At 41.2% G+C, this 26,868-nt stretch overlaps 1 protein-coding gene across 4 annotated transcripts in view; it reads left to right on the top strand.

Annotated features, from left to right (window-relative positions):
- The window catches only part of LOC110501280 (collagen alpha-1(XVIII) chain), a 175,247-nt gene that overhangs the window by 114,743 nt on the left and 33,636 nt on the right, over positions 1-26,868 (top strand). For 3 of the 4 annotated variants that reach the window (XM_021578712.2, XM_021578715.2, XM_021578714.2), the window contains 12 exons: positions 2,475-2,537; positions 10,021-10,142; positions 11,710-11,736; positions 12,560-12,766; positions 13,505-13,531; positions 14,191-14,253; positions 14,756-14,839; positions 15,085-15,135; positions 15,789-15,917; positions 16,210-16,272; positions 18,421-18,465; positions 23,354-23,485. In XM_021578712.2, coding sequence (XP_021434387.2) covers positions 2,475-2,537; positions 10,021-10,142; positions 11,710-11,736; positions 12,560-12,766; positions 13,505-13,531; positions 14,191-14,253; positions 14,756-14,839; positions 15,085-15,135; positions 15,789-15,917; positions 16,210-16,272; positions 18,421-18,465; positions 23,354-23,485 — 1,013 coding nt within the window. The remainder of the gene's footprint in view (positions 1-2,474; positions 2,538-10,020; positions 10,143-11,709; positions 11,737-12,559; positions 12,767-13,504; positions 13,532-14,190; positions 14,254-14,755; positions 14,840-15,084; positions 15,136-15,788; positions 15,918-16,209; positions 16,273-18,420; positions 18,466-23,353; positions 23,486-26,868) is intronic. The other variant, XM_021578713.2, reaches the window with a different exon arrangement.

Below are 26,868 nucleotides of genomic sequence, written 5' to 3'. Positions count from 1 at the left end.
AAAAGGAGTACACGAAAAAAACAACTGATTTGAGTTGACAAACATACAAGACGAACTGGCACAGAGAGACACGAAACTGGGATAAATACACTGGGGAAAATAAGCGACACCTGGAGGGGGTGGAGATAATCATAAGGACAGGTGAAACAGATCAGGGTGTGACACATCGCTACATTCCCAAAGAAAATAATGTACTTTTTACTCCATACATTTTACCTGACACCAAAAGTACATTTTGAATGCTTAGCAGGACAGACAATGGTCCAATTCACACATGTATCAAGAGAACAACCCTGGTCATCCTTACTACCTCTGATCTGGTGGACTCACTAAACACATATGCTTCATATGTAAATGATGCCTATGTTCAAATCCCTGAGCTGACAAGGTGCAAGGTTCTGCCCCTGAACAGGCAGTTAACCCACTGTTCCTAGGCCGTTATTGAAAATAAGAATTTGTTCTTAACTGACTTGCCTAGTTAAATAAAGGTAAAATAAAATAAATACATTTTTTTTAAATTCACTATTGGCCTCATGGGGAAATCCATAGCGGTTTCCTTCCTCTTCGGCAACTGAGTTAAGGACACCTATACCTTTGTATTGACTAGGTGTATTGATACACCCTCCAAAGTGTAATTAATAGCTTCACCATGCTCAAAGAGATATTCAATGTGTACTTTTATTTACCCATCTACCAATAGGTGCCCTTCTTTGTGAGACATTGGAAAACCTCCCTGGTCTTTGTGGTTGAATCTGTGTTTGAAATGCACTGCTTGACTGAGGGACCTTACATACTTTTGGTCATGTAGTGTACAATTATGTGGACACCTGCTCGTCCAACATCTCTTTCCAAAATCATGGGTATTAATATGGAGTTTTGCTGCCATAACAGCCGCCACTCTTCTGGGAAGGCTGTCCACTAGATGTTGGAACATTGCTGCGAGGACTTGCTTCCATTCAGCCACAAGAGCATTAGTGAAGTCAGGCACTGATGTTGGGCGATTAGGCCTGGATCGCAGTCGGCGTTCCAATTCAAAGGTTTTCGATGGGGTTGAGGTCAAGGCTCTGTGTAGACCAGTCAAGTTCTTCCACACCAATCTTGACAAACCATTTCTGTATGGACCTCACTTTTGTGCAGGTTGGCATTGTCTTGCTGAAAAAGCAAAGGGCCTTCCCCAAACAGTTCCACAAAGGAAGCACAGAATCGTCTAGAACGGCATTGTATGCTGCAGCGTTAAGATTCCCCTTCACTGGAACTAAGGGGCCTCGCCCGAAACCATGAAAAACAGCCCCAGACCATTATTACTCCTCCACCAAACTTTACAGTTGGCACTATGCATTGGGCCAGTTAGCGTTCTCCTCTCATCCGTCAAACCCAGATTTGTCCGTCGGACTGCCACATGGTGAAGCGTGATTCATCACTCCAGAGAACACGTTTCCACTGCTCCAGAGTCCAATGGTGGGGAGCATTACACCACTCCAGCCAATGCTTGGCATTCACATTGTGGTCTTAGGCTTGTGTGTGGCTGCTCGGTCATGGAAACCCATTTCTTTAAGCTCCCGAAGAACAGTTATTGTGCTGACGTTGCTTCCAGAGACAGTTTGGAACTCAGTAGGGAGTGTTTCAACCGAGGACAGACAATTTTTATATTCTACGCACTTCACACTAAGCGGTCCCTTTTCTGTGAACTTGTGTGGCCTACCACTTCGTGGCTGAGCCGTTGTTGCTCCTAAAAGTTTCCACTTCACAATAACAACACTTACAGTGCAGGACAGAAATTTTAACAACTGACTTGTTGGAAAGATAGCATCCTATGACGGTGCCATGTTGAAAGTCACTGAGCTCTTCAGCAAGACCTTTCTACTGCTAATGTTTGTCTATTGAGATTGCATGGAGGTTTGCCTGATTTTACGCACGTAAAATGTTTTCTATTTCTTTGTTTTTGGCCGTGTGTGTTTCCCAATCAGAGGCAGCTGTCTATCGTTGTCTCTGATTGGGGATCACATATAAGTTGTAATTTTCCTTTTGGGTTTTGTGGGATCTTGTTTTCTGTTTAGTGTTTCTGCCTGACAGAACTGTGCGCTTTAGTTTTCACATTTGTTATTTTGTGTTTGTTGAAATAAAAGAATCATAAACACTTTCCACGCTGCGCTTTGGTCCACTCTTCCTGCCACCAACGAGAGCCGTAACAAAATTAAAGGGGGTCCACATACTTCTGTTTATATAGTGTATGTGTGGGGTCCAGAGAAGAAGTGGTCATTCAAAAACCATGTTAAACACAATTATTGCACACAGTGAGACCAAGCTTATTATGGCAAGTATTTACTCCTGAACTTATTTAGGTTTGCCATAAGAAAGGGGTTGAATACTTATTGACTTATTAATTCATTCATGCCACAACAATGCACATTGACCCGTGTACCAAGAAATAGTGTAAAAAAAATGTGTCTTACTTGTTCTTGCGTTCTTTTCAGTCAATGTTGATGACACTGGCCGGTTTACTGTGGAGTCCAATCCTGGTAATCCAGGACCGCAAGGTGGGTTACTGAGGGCAACAGAACAGCTGGGGTGTCATCTCAATAGTCTGAAATGGACAGTGTAGCATGTAAATCTTGGTGGGGCTAACTCCCCAAAATGTTTTTAGATGCATGCCAGAAAATCCACTACACCACCCAACACAACATTAAACAATACATTCATTCCACTATAACGGTGTCAAATGGTGCCCACAATCTGTTAGGGTCTACATAAAGCCATCCCAACCACAGAGCTTTTTTTCAGCACAATGGAGTGAATGCTTACCACAGCTACACCTGGCTATTAGCGGGGCCTTGTCTGGCAGCGAAACAGTTAATTTAGTCTCATTTGCTGCCTTTTAAAAAACGTAGCTGATATGGCTGACTTGCTTAAACAAATGTGATTTCTACTGAAAATTAAGATGTACGAACTATGGCATAAGGGAACGATGAGTGGATAAAAGGCACTCCGTAATTTCGATGAAGACATTAATGAGCGAGCTAATACGGACATAGTCAATATAATTATTTGTTCAGCACTTTTGAAATGTACAGCGACAGAATTCAGAATATGGGCTGTTCTTACAGTAATCTCCCTTTACACCAAGTCAGAACCGTAGGATAAATAAAAGAGGCATATAAGCAGACAATGAATATTCGATGATGACATTTGTCTGAAACAGGCTATAGGCTGTGCACCACCAAGTCAGAACAGCAGGCTATGTTATGAGGGGGAAAGGGACCAAATTATTAGGGTGAGGCACATGGGCTACTAAAAGCTTACTACACAACATGCTGACCACACCAAAATAAATGTACACATACGTGTTATTCAATCATTGCACCCACACTGCTCGCGCGAGCGTCTGTGTTGCCAAGCGCTAAAATAGAAGTCAGTTCTATTTGTGAGGCTGAACGCGGTGCAAGTCCTGCCTCTCCCATCTCCTCATTGGTTTATAGAAGCAGACACCCACATGCCATCTCCTCATTGGTTATACCCATATGGGTGATTGAAAGATGAACTGAGGGTGGTCGGTTATTTTGAAGGCAAACTGCAAATTCCACTATTGTGCCTTATCCTTATTGTGGCTAGCTTCACAATACATAACCCGGTCCAGTCGAGCCTCACTAGCCAGTTGAAGCTAACTGGCTGCCTATAACCTTAGGTTTGGCCAACGGGGTTAAGTAGCTGGCTAACTATTCGTTATTTATTATTTTTATGAACTGAAGTTCAATTTCAATAGGCGAACAACAAGTGGCAACCTAGCTAATACTTACTCACAAGGATTCCTATGTCATTGCTAAGAATACTGAAAATGACTGCAGTTTCTACTGGTCATTGTTTTCATGCTGGTTGTATTGGTGCTAGCTAGGTTCCAAGCCAAAACTAGCTACCCCAGAAGTTGCGGTCAAACAAATGATGCTTTATTACCAACGCGGTATTGTAAACACATCTTTCGTGAACTGTGTTTGCTTGTTTTCTTTTTTTTGTACAGCTTTGACAGTGCTACTGTAACGACCCAAATGGCATTTGAAAGTGTATGAATGTCATGAAGCTAAAAGCAGTGACGGTATTACTGTGTAACTCCGGTAGGGCAACATCTGAAAATGGCCCACTTGGTAGTGTGTACAGGTGCCCGACCAGTCGGCGAAAGCCAACATCACCCACGACAGAGAACAGTTGACTGTCAAGGGCAATGAGTTCCATTATCTTGGCTTTAATGGATTTCACCTTTGAGTTGTCTCGCTGAAATGTTCTTACTCTTTCAAATGACGGCTCAACTTCTTGACTGCTCCATCCACACAGCAGATCTTGTGGGCTATGTTAGGAATGCTGTGTTGCACCTGTAGTGCAACATTTCATGTGGCGTCATTACATCATGTTCACGTTATAAAGGTATGCACGGTAGCTTTGACATCAGCGTTAAACTAGATATCAGGCCGATACCGATGTTGGCATTTTTAGCTAATATTGTCCGATTCCGTTATGTTCACCGATATATCATGCATCCCTAGCTGAAACACCTGCGGTTTGGTGCTGCTTTATTCAAGAAAGCAAAAAAGAGAGCATGTTGTATGTGGCTTTATTAACACAATTCATTTTTTTATATTGTTTTGCAAACTGATATGTGATTTATTAATGCCAAAATAACATGCAAAACAGGCAAATATATAGACACTACAATTCAAAAGTTTGGGGTCACTTAGAAATGTCCTTGATTTTGAAAGAAAAGCACAGTTTTTTTTTACATCTAATTGATCAGAAATACAGTGTTAATTAAGTGTAAACATTGTTAATGTTGTAAATTACTATTGTAGCTGGAAACGGCTGATTTTTTTTAATAGAATATCTACATAGACGTACAGAGGCCCATTATCAGCAACCATCACTCCTGTGTTCCAATGGCATGTTGTGTTAGCTAATCCATGTTTATAGTTTTAAAAGTCTAATTGATCGTTAGAAAACCCTTTTGTAATTATGTTTGCACAGCTGAAAACTGTTGTTATGGTTAAAGAAGCAATAAAACTGGCCTTCTTTAGACTAGTTGAGTATCTGGAGCATCAGCATTTGTGGGTTCGTTTACAGGATCAAAATGGCCAGAAACAAAGCACTTTCTTCTGAAACTCGTCAGTCTATTATTGTTCGGAGAAATTAAGACTATTCCATGCGAGAAATTGCCAAGAAACTGAAGATCTCGAGCAATGCCATGTACTACTCCCTTCACAGAACAGCACAAACTAGCTCTAAACAGAATATAAAGATTAGTGGGAGGCCCTGGTGCATAACTGAGCAAGAGGACAAGTACATTAGAGTGTCTAGTTTGAGAAACAGACGCCTCACAAGTCCTCAACTGGCAGCTTCATTAAATAGTACCCGCAAAACACCAGTCTCAACGTCAACAGTGAAGAGGCGACTCCGGGATGCTGTCCTTCTAGGTGGAGTTGCAAAGAAAAATACATATCTCAGACTGGCCAATAAAAATAAAAGATTACGATGGGTAAAAGAACAGACACTGGACAGAGGATGTCTGCGTAGAAGACCAGCGTCCCGGAGTCGCCTCTTCACTTCATTTACAAAATTAACAATGTCTACACTGTATCTCTGATCAATTTGATGTTATTTTAATGGACAAAATGTTTTTATTTTCTTTCAAAAACAAGGAAATATCTAAGGGACCCCAAACTTTTGAACGGTAGTGTGTATACAGTTGAAGTTGGAAGTTAATGTACACCTTAGCCAAATACATTTAAACTCAGTTTTTCACAATTCCTGACATTTAATCCTAGTAAAAATTCCATGTCTTAGGTCAGTTAGGATCACCACTTTATTTTAAGAATGTGAAATGTCAGAATAATAGTAGAGAGAATGAATTATTTCAGATGTTATTTATTTCATCACATTCCCAGTGGGTCAGAAGTTTACATACACTCAATTAGTATTTGGTAGCATTACCTTTAAAATGTTTAACTTGGGTCAAATGTTTTGGGTAGCCTTCCACAAGCTTCCCACAATAAGTTGGGTGAATTTTGGCCCATTTCTCCTGACAGAGCTGGTGTAACTGAGTCAGGTATGTAAGCCTCCTTGCTTGCACACGCTTTTTAGTTCTGCCCACAAATTTTCTATAGGATTGAGGTCAGGGCTTTGTGATGGCCACTCCAATTCCTTGACTTTGTTGTTCTTGAGTCATTTTGCCACAACTTTGGAAGTATGCTTGAGGTCATTGTCCATTTGGAAGACCCATTTGCGACCAAGCTTCAACTGATGTCTTGAGATGTTGCTTCAAAATATCCACAATTTTCCTACCTGTGCTTCACGGTTGGGATGTTGTTCTTCGGCTTGTAAGCCGCCCCCTTTTTCCTCCAAACATAGCGATGGTCATTATGGCCAAACAGTTCTATTTTGTTTCATCAGACCAGAGGACATTTCTCCAAAAAGTATGATCTTTGTCCCCATGTGCAGTTGCGAACCGTAGTCTGGCTTTTTTATAGCGGTTTTGGAGCAGTGTCTTCTTCCTTGCTGAGCGGCCTTTCAGGTTATGTTGATATAGGACTCGTTTTACTGTGGATTTAGACACTTTTGTACCTGTTTCCTCCAGCATCTTCACAAGGTCCTTTGCTGTTGTTCTGGGATTGATTTGCACTTTTCACACCAAAGTACATTCATCTCTAGGAGACAATGCGTCTCCTTCCTGAGCTTTATGACGGCTGCGTGGTCCCATGGTGTTTATACTTACATACTATTGTTTGTACAGATGAACGTGTTACCTTCAGGTGTTTGGAAATTGCTTCCAAGGATGAACCAGGCTTGCGGAGGTCTACAATTTTTTTTCTGAGGTCTTGACTGATTTATTTTGATTTTCCCATGATATCAAGCAAAAAAGGCACTGGGTTTTAAGGTGGGCCTTGAAATACATCCACAGGTACACCTGCAATTGACTCAAATGATGTCAATTAGCCTATCAGAAGCTTCTAAAGCCATGACATAATTTTCTGGACTTTTCCAAGCTGTTTAGAGGCACAGTCAACTTAGTGTATTTAAACTTCTGACCCACTGGAATTGTGATGAAGTGAATTATAAGTGAAATCTTTTTGCAAACAAAGACATTTTTGGAGTGGTTGAAAAACAAGTTTTAATGACTCCAACCTAAGTGTATTAAAATGTCCGACTTCAACTGTATATATATATTTTTTTAACTAAACAGGTAAGGCTCAACGCAGGTGGGTTTTTGCCTGGAATTACAGGTCGCCACAGGAAATAGTGATTGGGTGAGTGATTGGAAAAGTGATTGGGTGAGTGACTGACTTTTTTTCCTCATGGATTTTCAGTGACTATAGACAGCTAGAGATGCATTTGGTTTGCTAGCAACAACTTGAATGAATGTTATACACTTAGCATATCTCTTGCATTCACAAATTCACTCTGGCTATCTACTCCAATTTCCAAGCACTCTCTTCTCTTGATAATATGTAAATAGTCTAACCAGCTCTGCTGCGGCAAGTAAAATGGGGGGGGAACACTACTTCACCGCAAAATCTACAGGGAGAGCTTGAAAAATCAAGCCCCTTGGGTTCTGCCATAGATTTACAGTGAGGTGTTCTCTCATTTGTGTCTGGACGTAGCTAGCTAGCCAACTTTAGCCAGTTAGCTTGAGTGCTTGGTTGGGATAAGCATGCGTTGGCAGGCAAGCTGCAGAAGGATGAGTAGGCTTCAATTCCCCATTGTTTATCAGTGCAATTTTGACGGCCAACTAGATGAAAAAGTTTTGTGTTTATCGTATGTTTCTTAGCTAGATTTGATCTCATCTTGCTCTAGCTAGCATTCGTTGTTGATCTTGTTGTTGCTTATGTGTATAACTGAGGGAGCGCCTACCTTTTCATGGTTTATTGATCAATATGACTGTAAAGTTCTCAAATGTAAGAGGACTCCCGTGGTGTTTACATATTTGCAAAAATCGATTGTAGCTTTTGGCGAATGCGTATTAATGATCTAAAGTCGCACTGTTGCAACTGCCTGTAAACACACAGTCCAGTTCAAAGTGAATGATGGCAGCGCCGTGTGGCAAATGGCTTGTTTGTATAAAGGTCTTCTGTAGCTCTGATTGGCTATAGCTCACCAGTCTGTGTTGACTCTGGTCCTGGACAAGATGCATGTTTTTATTTGGTTTTATTTATTGCAGTGTCTATTAATTGTCCAAACACACTGCCGCTTTCACAATGCCTTAGTATACGTAATTCCCAAAAATTGTAAGAATATATGAAAACAACCATATCCCCAAGTGGTAGCTTGTCAGATTTTATTTTTAAGTGTCATATTCTTCCCAGGGGTGTATATGAACAGATTTTAATACAAGTTCATGTTGCTAAAATGCTGTCAGTTCCACTTTAAATGCAACAGTGTTTCACACGTAAGTTATTTTCAAAGAGATGGCTAACAACAACAAGCACGCTGCAATAAAAAACACAGTTCCACTCACCAGATGATGATCACTTGAAACTTAGGTTATTCTTGAAAAGAAAGAAGCTAACAAATAACATCAGAATTTCATGAAATGATTGCTAAAATTTTAATTTAAAAAAATCCTCCGCCCCATGGCAAAATGTGTAGAATTGCAGCAAATTTGCTTTAAAACGGTGAAGTTTTCTCTACGCCACATGGTAAAATGTGCAGAATTTCTGGAAATGAACTTTGTGATAACAGTTGCTGCAGCCCCTGCAACCGCTGCAAACTACTGACAAGAAAAGCTATCTAGCTAGACCGTGGGAAAACTACTGCTCGCTATTGCACAGTGACCTGTTGGCCTTCAACAAGGCGAAAGTTTCCATCCATTTTTTGTAAAAAAAGGTCCCACTCATTAATGTCAAAATGTGTTTGGTTATTTCCAATGTCACCACTAAATTTTGCCCCAATACTGTTGAATGGCAGATACCTTTATCTAGATTTTGATGGCCTAACCAATGACTGCCTCAGCTAGCTAGATTATATCTGAATGTCTAAAGAATCCATATGTTGTTCTGAAATATGAATACAGAAATACTGGACATTTTGATCTCTTATTATGGTGGTTATTTTGGTAAAATTACAATCATTGTCTTGAATTGGACTTGCATTTTTCTGGTCTCAAACCCCTTGTCCCCCTCCCGGTCTTGATCTTGACTCGGTCTCGGACCCCTTGTCACCCCTCCGGTCTTGGTCTTGACTCAGACTCGATTTCCTCCGGTCTTGGTCTTGAATCAGTCTTGCTTTAGGTGGTCTCGAACACAACATTTACCAGGAATTTGTTTTTATCTCCACATCAGTGGTTAGAGCGTTGGACTAGTAACTGGAAGGTTGCAAGTTCAAACCCCCGAGCTGACAAGGTACAAATCTGTCGTTCTGGCCCTGAACAGGCAGTTAACCCACTGTTCCTAGGCCGTCATTGAAAATAAGAATGTGTTCTTAACTGACTTGCCTAGTTAAATAAAGGTTAAAAAAAATGATGGGATGAGGACTAGGCCAAACATGGATTTACCAGGAAAGATGATGGGAAACGATGTGCATGCAGTTGTGGAATTTTGTCCAAAAAAAGAAGAGAAGGAAAGAAACATTCAAACTGAAAGAAAGGCTAAGCGCCCTTCAATGGGGTCCCCCGTTTCCCGCCAAAAATTGGGCCAGGATTGTGTGTGTGTGTGTGTGTGTGTGTGTGTGTGTGTGTGTGTGTGTCTGTCTCTCTCTCTCTCTCTCTCTCTCTCTCTCTATCTCTCTCTCTCTCTCTCTCTCTCTTAACTCTGTCAAGAAGGTTATGACCATATCCAAGGCTTTTCAACAACCTATAAATTACAGTCGGTAGTAAGGACACAAGGATGCTCTGGCCAACAAACGACAAAGCCATTTCCTGCCAGTAACCTGGGGAAGGAAATGTTGGTTTAGGATAAGGATGCAACCGTTCATCATTTTGTAAACATTTATTTTCAGGGGGTAATAACTTTTGCCTTTCTTTTTCTCTATCTTTCTTTTGTTTTCAAGGCCCAGGTGGATCTAGAGGAGAGAAGGGTGACAGAGGAGAGAAAGGAGACAGGGGTCCTTTCGGTCCAAAGGGAGATTCTGGATCTGAGTCGGGCACACGAGGAGGGGCACGTGGAGAGAAGGTGCAGACTTGTTGAATCATTTTAAACAAACAAAATAGATGACACATTCATACAGTGTACTAATTAAAATTCCACGAAACAACATTGTTGGTCTTAAACTTCAATGAAAAAACATTATGATGTGTTCAAGATGACAGACCAAAATGTCTATTAATTTTCTATTTATTTTCTATTGAAGTCTATTTTTACAGCACCTTTCATATACCAAAGCAGCTCAAGAAGCTTCATATGCTCTAGGTGCATTAGAACCTGAGTTCAATATTCATATTGTGAAGTGAATACAGGATAAACGCTGAGTGTAACAAAAAATATTTTGATGACATAGGCTGACCAGGTGAATCCAGGTGAAAGCTCTGATCCCTTATTGATGTCACTTGTTAAATCCACTTCAATCAGTGTAGAGGAATAGGAGGAGACAGGTTAGGGATCTGATCCTTTTTTTCAATTATCACCCAAAATGACATATCTAACTGCCTGTAGCTCAGGAACTGAAACAAGGATATGCATATGACTGATACCATTTGAAAGAAACCCTTAAGTTTTTGGAAATGTTGAATTAATGTAGGAGAATATAACACATATGATCTGGTAAAAGATCATTCAAAGAAGACATTTTTTTTATTTTATTTATTTGTACCATCTTTGAAATGCAAGAGAAAGGCCATAATGTATCATTCCAGCACAGGCATAATGTAGATTTTGCCCAATAGATGGAAGCAGTGTATGTTAAAAGTTTTAGACTGATCCAATGAACCATTGCATATGTTCAAAATGTTGTTCAAGTTCATAATTGTGCACTCTCCTCAAACAATAGCATGGTATTATTTCACTGTAATAGCTACTTTAAATTGGACAGTGCAGTTAGTTTAAGAAGAATTTAAGCTTTCTGCCCATATCATATATGCTTATGTCCTGGGAAAATGTTTTGTTACTTACAAACTCATGTTAATCACATTAGCCTATGTTAGCTCAACTATACCGTGGGGAGGACACCGAACCTGTAGAGGTTAATTATGAAGGATTTTTGAGCCTTGAGACAATTGAGACATTGTTTGTGCATGTGGGCAAGAAAAAATGTTTAAGTGCCATTGAATGGGATATGGTAGTAGGTGCCAACCGCACTGGTTTGTGTCAAGAACTGCAACACTCCTGGGTTTTTCATATGTGTATCAAGAATGGTTCACCACCCAATGGACATCCAGCCAACTTGACACAACTGTGGGAAGCATTGGAGTCAACATGGGACAGCATTCTTGTGGAACACTTTCGACACCTTGTGGAGTCCATTCCCCAATGAATTGAGGCTTTTCTAAGGGCAAGAAAACAATACTAGGATGGTGTTCCTAATGTTTGTTATATTCAGTGTATATGTTATTTCTTAACCACTTATTCTCAATGCTCAATGTCACAACACTTGCTAGTTGTGGAAGGATGCTTTTTGAAAGAACTCATATAGGGACCAGGTGAAGCCTGCACCCATACGTCTTATTGCTCTCAAACACACCAAAATTGTTTGGTCATATACATACGTAGATACTAAAATGTTATTTTATGTTTTTTCCTGCAGGGAGTGCCTGGAGAAAAGGGAATGAAGGTATGTTCAAATTATCTATTATTATCACCTTGTTGTGGTCCCAAATACAGTTGAATGCTCCCTCAGGTTTATTATTTATTGTCTGGTCGAAGACCTTAATGTCAAAACGTTGCACAATAAAACTGCACGGGCATTCAACAGAAAGCAGGTGTCGGGATTTTTTTTACCTGGTTCTAATCCAGGCTGTATCACAACCGGCCGTGATTGGGAGATACCATGGGGCGGTGCACAATTGGTTTGGCCGGTGTAGGCCGTCATTGAAAATAAGAATTTGTTCTTAACTGACTTGCCTAGTTAAATAAAGGTTAAATAAAATTAAAGTATTTCTGACTTTACTTGTTGTACCGTGCACCTGCAAGTTACTGGATGTGTGTGTACACTACTTCTTAACCTGTTGTCCAAATAACCACATAATAATGAATGGCACTCCAATTGTCGTGTTCATGTGCGGGTCTTTTGTATTTTATTATCGGTCTCCTCCATAACTTTTGATATAATCTCATTATGATCAGTCAATGCATTTTGATCAAGATGTAGTGACTGAATGTTGAAATTAGTTCACCTCCTGAACTGCAACAAATGATGACAACTCCCACCATTATCATCTTCTTTATTATCTTTATTTAAAGTCACATTTACATCTAGTATGTGTAGCATGATGTACTAATTACTCTACCCATATTGTTATGAACAACACAACCAGTTTTATTTTTAAAGGTTGTTCCTGAAGCTAACATAATGCTTTCCCGTCTCCATACCAAGAGGGTATTCTTTGGAAACAATAAAGATGTATAACTTTTTGAATGTCCTATTGTCTCTGTAGGGAAAAGCAGGCTTCGGATACCCTGGGTCGAAGGGCGACCCCGGCCCCGCTGGTCCCCCCGGACCACCAGGCTCTCCGGGGCCCGCGGCTGAGGTGGTATCACGTGGCGACAGCTCCGTGATTCAGACGGTTGCGGGTCCCAGAGGACCAGCTGGAACTCCGGGACCTGCAGGCCCTGAGGGGCCCGCAGGAGCCGACGGAGAGCCTGTGAGTTGCCTGCCCTGACCTTCCACCTCAATACCAGCAGAGGGCAATCAATAAGAAAGTTATTCAGTCAGCCGTGATGTGATTCTCCATATTTATCCCACTGCACTTGCACGCTCCCCGTCATGGATTTAAAAGCATTGGATTGGGGTAAACATTGGCCCAATGGAGTTTCAACCATTATTAAATCCATTAGAGGGAAAACATCCTACTGTGTCCAACCTAACCTCGAACGCTTCGGAAGGTTACAGCTCTCATGGTCACTTCGGGAGAAGTATTGAGAATCTGAACGTGGCCACAGTAGGATGATTTAAGCCTTATGGGTAATCCTATATCTGTGCCTATGGACAACTTCTACCTGGAATAGTGCTTAGCGTTTATGGCCAAGTGCAACTAACAGGTATAACTTAATTATTTAGTGACATCTTAGACCAGGATATATTTTTTTCTCTTCTTGATAATAAATAGCCATACTTTATTAGACAAGTTGTAATTAATGGATTGCATAAATTGGAAAATATAAAGTAATGCGTGTACTACCATGAGTTTTCCATTCATATAACCTGTACAACCTGTGCGGGTGATCTTAGTGCGTATTGATGGTTTAACACCTGGAGATAAAATGGTGGTCAACAGTGGTTGCAATTAACCTGTTGTGTCTTCAAGTTTTAAATAATTTCCTTTTTGATCAGTGTCGTAGACCATACTTTTATTTATGTTTTATTTTCATCCTCTTCACAGGGTGATCCTGGTGAAGATGGTTCTCAAGTAAGTTGCAAAAAAGCGGAATTACATTTTTGCCAGCAGCACAGTTAGTCACTAATGCTCTGGATGACATGAAAACAACCTAACCAGCTCTGCTAGGGTGAGTAAAATGGTTAGAGAGAGGTGTTCTCTCATTTGTATCTGGAAGTACAGTAGTTAGCAAGTTAGCCAGTTAGCTTGGGTGCTTGACTGCTGTTATGAGGTCAGAACGCTCTGTTCAACCCTACTCCTCGGCCAGAGCGTCCAGTGTGTGCTCTGAATGCTCCGAAAGCGAAACGCTCTGAATTTACGAGCTGACAATCGGACAATGCTCTGAATTTATGAGCGCACTCTGGCACTCCAGATTTGAATTTAGGAACACACCCGAAATCCTAAGATGTGTAGCTAGTTATTTGTTATGCTAACAAGCTAGCAAGAGGTTGCATAGCAACAGCATCAACTTCCGGTAGACAGTCCAAGTGCTAGTACGCTCAACTGAAGGGATAACGCTCGTTTACAGTATACTAAAATTAGCTAATATTATGTAGTATATACTCATTAAATATGTAGTATACAGTATGTTATTATGGGTATTCAAACACAGCTTAGGTTTAGCATCTTTAAGTGCCAGTACTTGTATTTTTCAAGATACTAGTCAGCTCTCTGGTCTGTCTCTTACCCAGGGCCTTGTTGGACCGCCAGGCTTCCCTGGAACCCCAGGAGACTCTGGGCTCAAAGGAGAGAAGGTACTAAATGCTGTCATGGCATGACATTGTTGTTTTAAGAAGCTGGCATAATGTAACCTGGTCCCAGATAATTTTGTGCTGTATAACCAACTCTTATGGTCGTTTGGCAAGACACTGAACATAGGAGTTATCAAGAAAACACAAACAGATCTGGGACCAGGCTATGCATTATGCAGCAGTCATCAGTTGCAGTCTGTTATCCTTGGATTGCCTCCCAATTGATTATTGATTGAAATGTTTCAAACACTGCTTCAGATCTTGTGTAAATAAACACATGACCATATTGAGATGTACCCCTTGTTTGTGTCCCAAATTGCACCCTATTCCCTTTATAGTACGCTACTTGGGCTCTAGTCAAAAGTAGTGCACTATGAAGGGAATAGGCTGCCATTCGGTGCGCCGCCCATGGCTAGGTTATTCAATACAAGTTTATTTGTCCCCTTAGGGCAATTACTAGCTAATTACTAATGCAGTCAATCGTTCATGTGTGTCTGCTCCACAGGGTGACCGTGGTGAGGGCCAGCCGGGCCCCAGTGGACCTCCCGGACCCCCAGGACTCCCAGCGCCATCCAGTCATGACCGGCCGGTGAGTCCACATTGACCTCAGTCATTTGTTCTAGTTATGTATTTTCTACAACCACTTGCAGCTAGCAAAGGACACTGAAACCAACACAACAGGGTTGTTGATACCAAAAATGGTCAGTTGAGATCAACAAATCATATTTTAGCTAAATTATTTCAGATGGGAAGAAGGGGCCAAGAGAGCTACTGTAGTTGTGGAGCACATGACTTCTATGACGTCTGTGAGCTATTTCACCTTCTTTGTTTCAGACCTTTGTGGACATGGAAGGCTCTGGGTTCCCTGACTTGGAGGCTCTTCGGGTAGGTCCACTTTTCTTATATTGGCTCCACTCTATAAGCAAAAGGGCCATATATTGCCTTGTCATCCAACACTGGTTCAGGTGCAGTTGTTAGGAGTGTAGGGTCAATTTGCCCCTAGATGCTGGTCTTTGGTATTTTTTTGCATTTTCCCAACTAATGGTTAAGATTAGGATTGGAGGAAGGGAAGCTGATCCTAGATCTGCACCTAGGGGAAACTTCATCCCAGAGCGTTGTTAGGGCTCCACTTCACCTGTATAAACAACCCAAACTCTGTACATATTGTTTTATGTATTCGCCTGACAAAACATCCAACTCAAGGAGCGCACAGCGTCCTACCTCAAATTGGATCCCGTCTTGAGCTGTGAAATGCATTTGAAGGAATTTGGAAAGGCCTTGATTTACTTAGCCGATGTCAAGCTGAAACTATTACAAACTAGGGTTCATGGATTTCCGTCAGCAGTTCACTCTGACAAAAATGTATTAATTAGTTTATTTTTATTTGACTAAATTGACTGAGAATTGTACATATTTTTTTGCAGCAACAGTTGTAGGAGAACAGTTGCAGGAGGAGGATAGGAGTTGAATGGGCTAAAATGAAATATGCAATAGTCATGATTCGTGATGTATTCTCTGTGTATTTTCTGGGGTGGTAGGGACTGCCTGGTTTGCCTGGCCCTCCTGGACTCCCCGGGGCCCCAGGTCCTGCCGTTGTTGGTACAGGGCTCTCTAGCTCGTTTGGCCCCCAAGGTCCCCCAGGACAAGATGGTGCCCCTGGTCAACCGGTAGGTCCTATGGAGATGGACCCTTCTCTCCGTTTGTTTGCCTTTCATGTAACATACCACAGTGGAACCATAATAGTCATAAGCGTTTGATTGTGTTTTTATCCATGATTATTTGGAATGGATGTGATGTGCTTTATCATCATGTAAGAGGGAAGGTGACCTATCTGCAGTGAAAGGACCATATGAGTAATCAATTGACCCACCACACTGCTGATAGTGTGCAAAGTGTAATGATTATGATGATGATTAAGTTAATAAACATAATATTAAGTCCTAAACTTGTGCTTTGTAGGGGTTACCCGGCCCACCTGGTACTGATGGTCGCCCAGCAGTTGCAGGGGCCAGGGGAGAGAAGGTGACTGAAAAAACACAAATGATTCTAACGATCAAGTTCTTTCCATCTCTTCATCATGGCTTCTTGTGTCATTACCAAATTGCATCATTGATTGTTTTCTGAAGATAAGTACCTATGGGATTTGAATTGGATCAATTCAAGTTGATCACCTCTACATTCGGAGTTGCAATCTACTGTGGAGATAGCCTGCAGAGTTCTGTAATACTATCCAGGTCTATGCCCAAACAGTTTGAGCTTCTACTTTTAAAAATCCATCTCTCCAGAAAAAGTCCCTCACTATTAATGCTTGTTATAGACCCCCCTCAGCTCCCAGCTGTGCCCTGGACACCATATGTGAATTGATTGCCCCCCCATCTATCGTCAGAGTTCGTACTGTTAGGTGACCTAAACTGGAATATGCTTAACACCCCGGCCATCCTACAATCTAAACTAGATGCCCTCAATCTCACACAAATGATCAATGAACCTTTCAGGTACAACCCCACATCCGTAAACATGGGCACGCTCATAGATATCATCCTGACCAACTTGCCCTCGAAATACACCTCTGCTGTTTTCAACCAGGATCTCAGCGATCACTGCCTCATTGCCTGCGTCCGTAATGGGTCCGCGGTCAAACGACCACCACTCATCACTGTCAAATGCTCCCTAAAACACTTCTGCACGCAGGCCTTTCTAATCGACCTGGCTCAGGTATCCTGGAAGGATATTGACCTCATCCCGTCAGTAGAGAATGCCTGGTTGTTATTTAAAAGTGCTTTCCTCACCATCTTAAATAAGCATGACCCTTTCAAAAAAAATTGAACTAAGAACAGATATAGCCCTTGGTTCATTCCAGACTTGACTCCCCTTGACCAGCACAAAACATCCTGTGGCGTACTGCACTTGCATCGCATGCTGGGGGTGATTTCTTGCTCCACCTCTACGCACATGACACCATTCTGAATACATCTGGCCCTTCTTTGGACACTGTGTTAACAAACCTCCAAACGAGCTTCAATGCCATACAGCACTCCTTCCGTGGCCTCCAACTTCTCTTGAATACAAGTAAAGTTAAATGCATGCTCTTTAACTGATCGCTGCCCGCACCCCCCTGCCCGATTAGCATCACTACTCTGGACGGTTCTGACTTAGAATATGTGGACAAATACCTAGATGTCTGGCTAGACTGTAAGCTCTCCTTCCAGACTCATATTAAGCATCTCCAATCCAAAATTAAATCTAGAATCTGCTTCCTATTTCGCAACAAAGCCTCCTTCACTCATGCTGCCAAACATACCCTCGTAAAACTGACTATCCTACCTATCCTTGACTTCGGCGATGTCATTTACAAAATAGCCTCCAACTCTCTACTCAGCAAATTGGATGCAGTCTATCACAGTGCCATCCGTTTTATCACCAAAGCCCCATATACTACCCACCACTGCGACCTGTATGCTTTCGTTGGCTGGTCCTCCCTGCATATTCGTCGCCAAACCCACTGGCTCCAGGTTATCTATAAGTCTTTACTAGGTATAGCTCCATCTTATGTCAGCTCACTGGTCACCATAGTAACACCCACCCGTAGCACGCACTCCAGCAGGTATATTTCACTGGTCATCCCCAAAGCCAACACCTTATTTGGCCTCCTTTCCTTCCAGTTCTCTGCTGCCAATGACTGGAGCGAATTGCAAAAATCACTGAAGTTGGAGACTCATATCTCCCTCACTAACTTTAAGCATCAGCTGTCAGAGCAGCTTACCGATTGCTGCAGCTGTACACAGCCCATCTGTAAATAGCCCATCCAACCAACTACCTACCTCATCCCATATTTGTTTTTCTGCTCTTTTGCACACCAGTATTTCTACTTGCAGATCCTCATCTGCAAATCTATCACTCTAGTGTTAATTGCTAAATTGTAATTACTTCACCACTATTGGCCTATTTATTGCCTTACCTCCTTACTTCATTTGCACACACTGGATACAGATTTTTATATTGTGTTGTTGACTGTGCGTTTGTTTATCCCATGTGTAAATCTGTGTTGTTGTTTTTGTCGCACTGCTTTATCTTGGCCAGGTTGCAGTTGTAAATGAGAACTTGTTCTCAACTGGCCTACCTGGTTAAATAAATGTGAAATTAAAATATTTAAAAATTCCCCCTCTACAGGGTGACCCAGGTGAACTCGGTCTTCCGGGAGCAGTTGGCGCAAAGGTGGGTACCAAGCCTTTTACTTTACCTTGTCAAAGACTCCATTGAAAACACAGAAGTCAGATTTGAAAACATACAGTGTTCTACAAGGGCTCCTTTCTACAAGGTCCACAAGAACACAGTTGCCTCCATCATCCTTAAATGGAAGAAGTTTGGAACCACCAAGACTCTTCCTATAGCTGGCCAAACTGAACAATTGGGGAGAAGGGCTTGGGTCAGGGAGGTGAACAAGAACCTGATGTTCACTCTGACAGACCTCCACAGATCCTCTGTTGAGACAGGAGATACTTCCAGAAGCCCAACCGTCTCTGTAGCACTCGACCAATCAGGCCTTTATGGTAGAGTGGCCAGATGGAAGCCACTCCTCAGTACAGAACATTTACTCAGTACTTTTTTGAAGCACCTTTGGCAGCGATTACAGCTTAGAGTATTCTTGAATATGACGCTACAAGCTTGGCACACCTGTATTTGGGGAGTTTCTCCCATTCTCTGCAGATCCTGTTAAACTCTGTCAGGTTGGATGGGGTTCATCGCTGCACAGCTATTTTCAGGTCTCTTAAGAGATGTTCGATGAAGTTTAATTACGGGTTCTGGCTGGGCCACTCAAGGACATTCAGAGACTTGTCCCGAAGCCACTCCTGCGTTGTCTTGGCTGTGTGCTTACGGTCGTTGTCCTGTTGGAAGGTGAACCTTTGCCCCAGTCTGAGGTCCTGAGCGCTCTGGAGCAGGTTTTCATCAAGGATATCTGTACTTTTCTCCATTCATCTTTCCCTCAATCCGACTACTCTCCCAGTCCCTGCCCTCCCACAGCATGATGCTGCCAACACCACGCTTCACCATAGGGATGGTGCCAGGTTTTCTCCAGACTTGACGCTTGTCATTCAGGCCAAAGAGTTCAATCTTGGTTTCTTCAAACCAGATAATCTTGTTTCTCATGGTCTGAGAGTTCCTTAAGTGCCTTTTGGCAAACTCCAAGTGGGCTGTCACGTGCCTTTTTACTTAGGAGTGGCCTGATTGGCCATAAAGGCCTGATTGGTGGAGTGCTGCAGTGATGGTTGTTCTTCTGGAAGGTTCTCCCATCTCCACAGAGGAACTCTGGACAGAGCCCCAGAACCATCTGGCTGAGGGGACTTTTCTCTAGGTTAATCTCTTTGTAGGTGAGGGCTTTGTGGTGGAATGTGTGGGCATCGCAACCTTTTAGGATTTTGATAAGGCCCTTCTCCCCCAATTGCTCAGTTTGGCCGTGCGGCCAGCTCTAGGAAGAGTCTTCCTGGTTCCAAACTTCTTCCAATTAAGAATGTTCTCCCGAGTGGTCTAAGACACTGCGTCTCAGTGCAAGAGGCGACACTGCAGTACCTGGTTCAAATCCAGGGTGCATCACATAGGGTCATGATTGGGAGTCCCATTGGGTGGCACACATTTGGCCCGGCATCGTCTGGTTTTGGCCGGGGTAGGCCGTCATTGTAAATAAGAATGTGTTCTTAACCTGATGACGGGTTAGGGTTCCCTTTTGGGAACGACCCCTCCCACGTTCAGCTGGAACGTGGCGCATGGAACGCAAAAATATTCTTAGAAATATTTAACCTCCACACATTAACAAGTCCAATACCTCAAATGAAAGATAAACATCTTGTTCATCTACCCAGCATGTCAGATTTGTTAAATGTTTTACGGCGAAAACACACCACATATTTATATTAGACCACCACCGAAACGAAGACAAGAGGCAGCCATTTTGTCCCAGAAAATATAAAATTATAAAAGCAGGATTAAAAAATAAATCATTCACTAACCTTTTGAAAATCTTCATCAGATGACAGTAATAGGACATGTTACACAGTACTTTTTTTTTTTTCAATAATATGCCATTTATATCCAGAAATGTCCATTTACATTGAATTCATGTTCAGAAAATACTCAAAAATGTCTGCAGAAAATATAGGTAGCGCCGCAAGATAACGTAAATAGACATCATAAACATTGACTAAATATACATGTTCTACATATAGTTAGAAAGATACACTGCTTCTTAATGCAATCGCTTTGTTACATTTCTTTTTAACGTTACAGAAATCGCTCACTATTCAATATTCTGAGACGGCGCTCAGAGATAAGCAATATTTCTCCGCTATGTTGGAGTCAACAGAAACACACAATTTCAGCATAAATATTCCCTTACCTTTGATGGTCTTCGTTCAGAATGTACTGGAAGGGTTCATACTTACCCAAAACATTGTTTGGTTTCAAGTCTTGTGTCTTTGTATTAGCATCTGCTAACAATATCAGCTGAAATGCACCCAAAATGTCCTCTGGTCCGGAAAAGTTGCGCATCAAAACTTCAAAATTACATATTATATGTCGACTAAACAGGTCAAACTAAGTGCAGAATCAAGCTTTAGGATGTTCTAAACATACAAAACAATTTTCAATTCAACCGGTCATTGTTAGTTCTCCTCCGGAGTGCTGGAACAAAGGAATGGCTGGGACCAATTCGCGCCCTAACGCACAGGTATTTTCTCGCGGCACTCACTCAATTCACTCCCATAGGGCCAATTCTCGCGGGATTTGAACGATTAAACGCTCTACTGAATGAGGACATCTAGTGGAAGACATAGAAAGTGTCCCCAGATCCATAGCTGGTTGGGAAGGGTGGGGGAGATCATGTCAAAGTTGCCCCAACTTTCATGACCACAAAACTAGTTTGGAAGAATGCCTGCCCTGTGAGTTCTGCTATACTTACAGACATAATTCCAACGGTTTTAAAAGCTTTAGAGTGTTTTCTATCCAATAATTATTATTATATGCATATATTAGCAATTTTTGACAGATTTTTTTTCAGTTTACTATGGGCACGCAATTCCTCCAAAGGGGGCAGTATTCTGCCTAGCCTTCTTAACTGACTTGCCTAGTTAAATAAAGGTTAACACCAAAAAAAATATATATATATATATATATATATATATATATATATATATATATATATATATATAATATGACGGAGCCCACTGTGTTCTTGGGGATCTTCAATGGTGGAGACATTTTTTGGCACCCTTCCCCAGATCTGTGCCTTGACACAATCCTGTCTCTGAGCTCTACGGACAATTCCTTCGACCTCATGGCTTGGTTTTTGCTCTGACATACAATGGATTTTATCCATTGTAAAATAAAGCTGAAATGTAACAAAATGTACATACAGGGAAGGGGTCTGAGTACTTTCCGAATGCACTGTATCTTCAGAAGTAAGACAAATCCTGTTTGTGTAGCCTACTGATTGCATAACCAATTTCACAAATTTGGCTGTTTTTAAGCTTTGCTATGATAAAGGATTTACTTTTTTTTAACAGCTTCTCTGTTATTATTTACACTTTATTTTGTGTTATTTACACTGTTCAAGTTGTCCAAAAAAGTATATTTATAGTCATATTAACACTCCTTTTTCCTTCTTGTTCTTATTATTATAATTATTATTATTTAACCATCATCGTGCTGTAGGCCTTGGACCGCATCCAGTTTATTTCTAAATACCGTAACTTATTTAGGCCTATATTTCAGTATTTATATAGGCTACTGTATCAATCAATCATTAATTTGTTCATGTCATCACACAGCGTACGAGTCATTCATGATTTGAAATGCAATCAAGCATTTTAGTTTTAAAATAAAATAACAAAGCGACCTTGAATAGGCTAATTAGCGTAAACAATAAATACACCGTTACATGACAGCAATTGTATTCACAAATACATGCAACTCTTTTTAGTCTGCTGAAATAAAGACTTTCCAAAAAAAAGGCATTACAACAGGCTCTCTGGTACGCATATAATTTATTTTTGCGTTGTTTACATTGTTCCAAATGGTCAGAAGAATTACAGTATATTGCAATTGAACAGCACCTGTTTTTAAATTTTTCTGACACATGCGTTATTGTGTTCGGAGTATATAACCAATTTATTGATGTGACTATGATATGCTATAGGTCAGGGCCTATTGGTCACGTGCATGCAATTCATACATGTGTCACTAAAGAGAGCAAGGATTTCGGGTGATTTCAGTAACAGAACTTTCAGTCAGAAATCGCTGTAATTATATGGCAGCTTCAGTAACATGGACAGCGCAATAAACACTGTCGATGTTCTGCTCTGGTCGCCTGAGCAGGGAGGAAAGACAACGGGTGCTAGTCACACAGTCACTCGCTGTAAAAAATAAAAATACACAGCACAGCAAGTCTGAGCCCAGCCCGGCACAAATCAATTGTAGTCGGACTCGCTGTACTCATTTGTGTGTCTTAATTATTTAATCAAACAGTTATCTTAAAGCGTCAGACAAACTCAGTGCATATAGTTGTCTATATATTGTGTCTATATATGGAAAAATACACATTTTGCATTTTTGACTAATCGATTGATTGAAAGAACAGACAACTTTTTCCGACTAAGGTTTTGTTGTCTGGGACAGTCCTAATGATCTCTAAGTCATGTTTCAGGCTAGGGGACTATTTCAACTGTCCTATGACTGTATCTGCAGTTGGTCAGTTTCTCCTAATGTTGCTTAGATTGCCCTACAATGTGATTAATACCTGTGTGAAGTGTGTCCTACTAGTACACTCTTAGAAAAGAAGGTGCTATCTAGAACCTAAAAGGATTGTTTGGCTGTCCCCAAGAGAACCCTTTGAATAAATATTTATTTCCACAGAGGGTTCTACATGGAACTCAAAAGGGTTCTACCTTGAACCAAAAAGGGTTCTACCTGGAACTAAAAATAGTTATCTATGGGGACAGCCAAAGAACCCTTTTTGAACCCTTTTTTTTCAAAGAGTGTAGTGTGTGGATTGGATGGCTCATCAATATGATAATGACTGTTTTTTAATCTTGACCTTCATCCTATTCCACAGGGCGCACAGGGATTGACTGGTATCCCTGGTCAGCCAGGACTGGGCGGATTGGCTGGCCTTCCTGGACCAATGGGACCAGTGGGACAACCCGGGCCACCAGGACCCCCCGGACCAAGCTATCACGCTGGCTTTGTGAGTCCCCATGAGAGATGGGTTTCCTTATCTCAATGGTCTTTACGGTGCATGATTACAAATGCCCAATGTTAAAACTGAGTGTTTCTTAGTATCACAAGAATCTCACTAGCTTGTCAAATGAGCTGTAAACATTACCCAGTGTTAAACGATTGCTGCATCAACATTCATATTTACATTTTATTGATCAGTTTTAGTTCAACAATAGTTTTTGGTAGTGATGCACCGATATGACATTTTTGGCCGATACCGATTACCAATATTTTCCTTGACAAAAAAAAACAATGCCGATAACCAATATTCAAAATGTTAGCTGCCTTTTAAGCATTCTAGTACAGTTAAATAGTTAACACACACACATGGACGCAGCGGTCTAAGGCACTGTATCTCAGTGTAAGAGGCATCACTACAGTCCCTGGTTCAAATCCAGGCTGTATCACATCCGGCTGTGATTGGTAGCGCACAATTGGCCCGGCGTCGTCCGGGTTTGGCCGGGGTAGGCCGTCATTGTAAATCAGAATTTGTTCTTAACTGACTTGCCTAGTTAAATAAAGGTTACACACACACAAACAAACACTGACCAAAAAGTTATTTTGTTGCCATTTATGTATGTCCCATTTACCAGTAAAACATAATCTAAACCTATTTCTTGAATTTACTTGCTGTGCTGTTTCATTGGTCATTTGTTCCGTTGTTTCATTCTCAACCAGGATTTCTATGGAACACCGTTCTCTTTCTCTTTGTAGGTGAGGCCTTTGTGGTGGAATGTGTAGGCATCGCAACCTTTTAGGTGGTTATAGAATTTGACAGCTCTTTTCTGGATTTTGATAACTAGCGGGTATAGTCCTAATTCTGCTTTACATGCATTGTTTGGGGTTTTGCGTTGTATATTTTTGCAGAATTCCAATTCGGTGTTTGTCCCATTTTGTGAATTATTGGTTGGTGAGTAGACCCCAGACCTCACAACCATAGAGAAATGGGTTCTTTAACTGGTTTAAGTATTTTTAGCCAGATTGTAATTGGAACGTTGAGTTTTATTTTCCTTTTGATGGCATAGAAGGCTCTACTTGCCTTGTCTCTTAGATCTTTCACAGCCTTGTGGAAATTACCTGTGGTGTTGATGTTTAGGCTGATGTAGATATAATTATTTGTGTGCTCTAGGGCAACAGTGTCTAGATAGAATTTGTATTTGTTGTCCTGGCAAATTGACTTGTTTTGGCAGATAATTTTTTGGGGCTTACTGAGATTCACTATCAGAGCCCAAGTCTGACAGAATCTGTGCAGAAGACCTAGGTGCCACTGTAGACCCACCATGGTTGGGACAGAAGCACCAGATCATCAACAAACAGTAGACATTTGATTTCCGAGTCCAGTTGGGTGAGGCTGGGTGCTGCAGACTGATCTAGTGCCCTCGACAATTAATTGATATACATGTTGACATGTGTGGGGCTCAAGCTGCGTCCCTGTCTCACCCCGCGGCCCTAAGGAAATAAATGAGTGTTTTTTGCCAATATTAACCGCACACTTGTTGTTTGTGGACAGAAAACCTTCATGCCAAATTGAGTAAAACGCTTCTTTAAAATCAACAAAGCATGAGATGATGATGATTTTGTTTTGGTTTGTTTGTCAATTGGTGCGCAGGGTGTATACGTGGTCTGTATTTTGGTAAGAAGGACACTGAGGACATTTTGGAGTCTGCTGTTGATACTGCAGACATTTTTTTTAGATTACTGTTGACACAGATTCCACAATAATTATTGGGGTCAAATTTGTCTGCACTTTTGTGGATTGGGGTGACCAGATCTTGGTTCCAAATATTGGGGAAGATCCTAGAGTTGAGGATAATTTTGTGAAGGTTTGTTTTTGTTCTTGGTTCTTTGTTATATGGCCAACAAAGTTGGAGAAGTTGTTTATCCATACATCTACATTTTTGGATAGGTAGCTCGTTTGTTTAGTGTGTTCCAAATTTCCCAGAATGGATTTGATTCTATGGATTCTTCAATCACATTGAGCTGTTTTCTGACATGCTGATCCTTAATTTTTCTTAGTGTGTTTTTGGAATGTTTTAGTTTTTCCTCATAGTGAAGGCGTAAACTAAGATTATTATTGAGTTAGTTAGTAAATAAATAATTAAACCTATTTGTGTATTGCTGATTCATCAATGAGGTTAGGGTTCTTGCAGATATCAAGGAGTATGCGACATTCAGAAGAGACTGATATGAGGTAATAATAATTAATTATTGACTGTTATTGATGTACGAGATCCCTATATATCTTTAGAGTTTAAGTCGGGAGATAGTAACTCGTTAAACAACTTTTCCCGTGGTGCCCCAAATTGCTAATTAGTTAATTGTTACATTATTAATTTAATCGAGTAACAATTAAACATTGTTAGTTGATAAAATAAATAACAGTGATCAGATTAATGATTGTCACGACACATCAAACCGTAAACTTAAAGCATAATCTATATATGGAAAAATACATGCTTAAATATTTTGGCAAAAGAACAAGACAACTTTTGGTAGACCAAGATTTATTTTTAGCCGGGGACAGTCCTACTCTCTCATGAGTTGTTCATTGTCGCACCTTAGCTTTCTCACTTCCTTCAGCACTCTCCCCTCCTCCTTCAGCTGGGCTGTTTTTCCCTATCCCTCCTGTTGGAATTTTGTCACCACTGTCCAGAGTGCAGACATTACTCTCCATCTTCTGCTCTCTGGGTCTGGTTGAGGGGGGGTTGTTGTGCTGGTATGTTGGGGTCTGTACTGCCTGTAATGTGTTGAATTGCTGTTTGAGCTCTACCAGCTCGATCTCCAGCTGGGTGAATTTATCCCTAATATTAATGCAGGAGCAGTGCTGTGGGTGCTGACTCTCCTATTGGGGTTGCTTATCTGTCTGAGGAGGGGGTGTTATCTGTCTTGTTCGTGATGGGGGGTCGTCACCAGGGGTGAGATTCTCATACTGTGCTCTCTCTTTGATCCTGTAAAAGTCCTGCTAAAAAGGTTTAAGGTTTCCATTCACCATTACCATTCCAGACTTGTACAGGCTGTCTCGATGTCCTCAATGTGCAGTATTCTGAGTTTCCACCCTGGGTTAATACCCTTTCTCATGACAGAGGGTTAGTGTGCTCTTATTGTCCTGTGCCATGCCAGGGGCTCGTCTGTGTGGAATATGAGGTTGCTTACGTTCCCATTCTTGTAACAGTCAGCAAATTGTGTCTCTGGAGGGGCTTAATCTTTGTACTTTTTACGTGCATGATAATTTTTTTATGTGGGGAACTGCACATTGATGGCCTCTGCATAAGGGTGTGAGGCCTCTTCATTTGGGTTGGGATTGTGTTCAGCTGGCATATTTATATTCAAGGGCATTCACACCTCTCACTT

This window comes from Oncorhynchus mykiss, chromosome 22, assembly GCF_013265735.2.
Source record: "Oncorhynchus mykiss isolate Arlee chromosome 22, USDA_OmykA_1.1, whole genome shotgun sequence".
NCBI lineage: Eukaryota > Metazoa > Chordata > Actinopteri > Salmoniformes > Salmonidae > Oncorhynchus > Oncorhynchus mykiss.
This window is presented reverse-complemented; position numbering and strand designations above follow the sequence as displayed.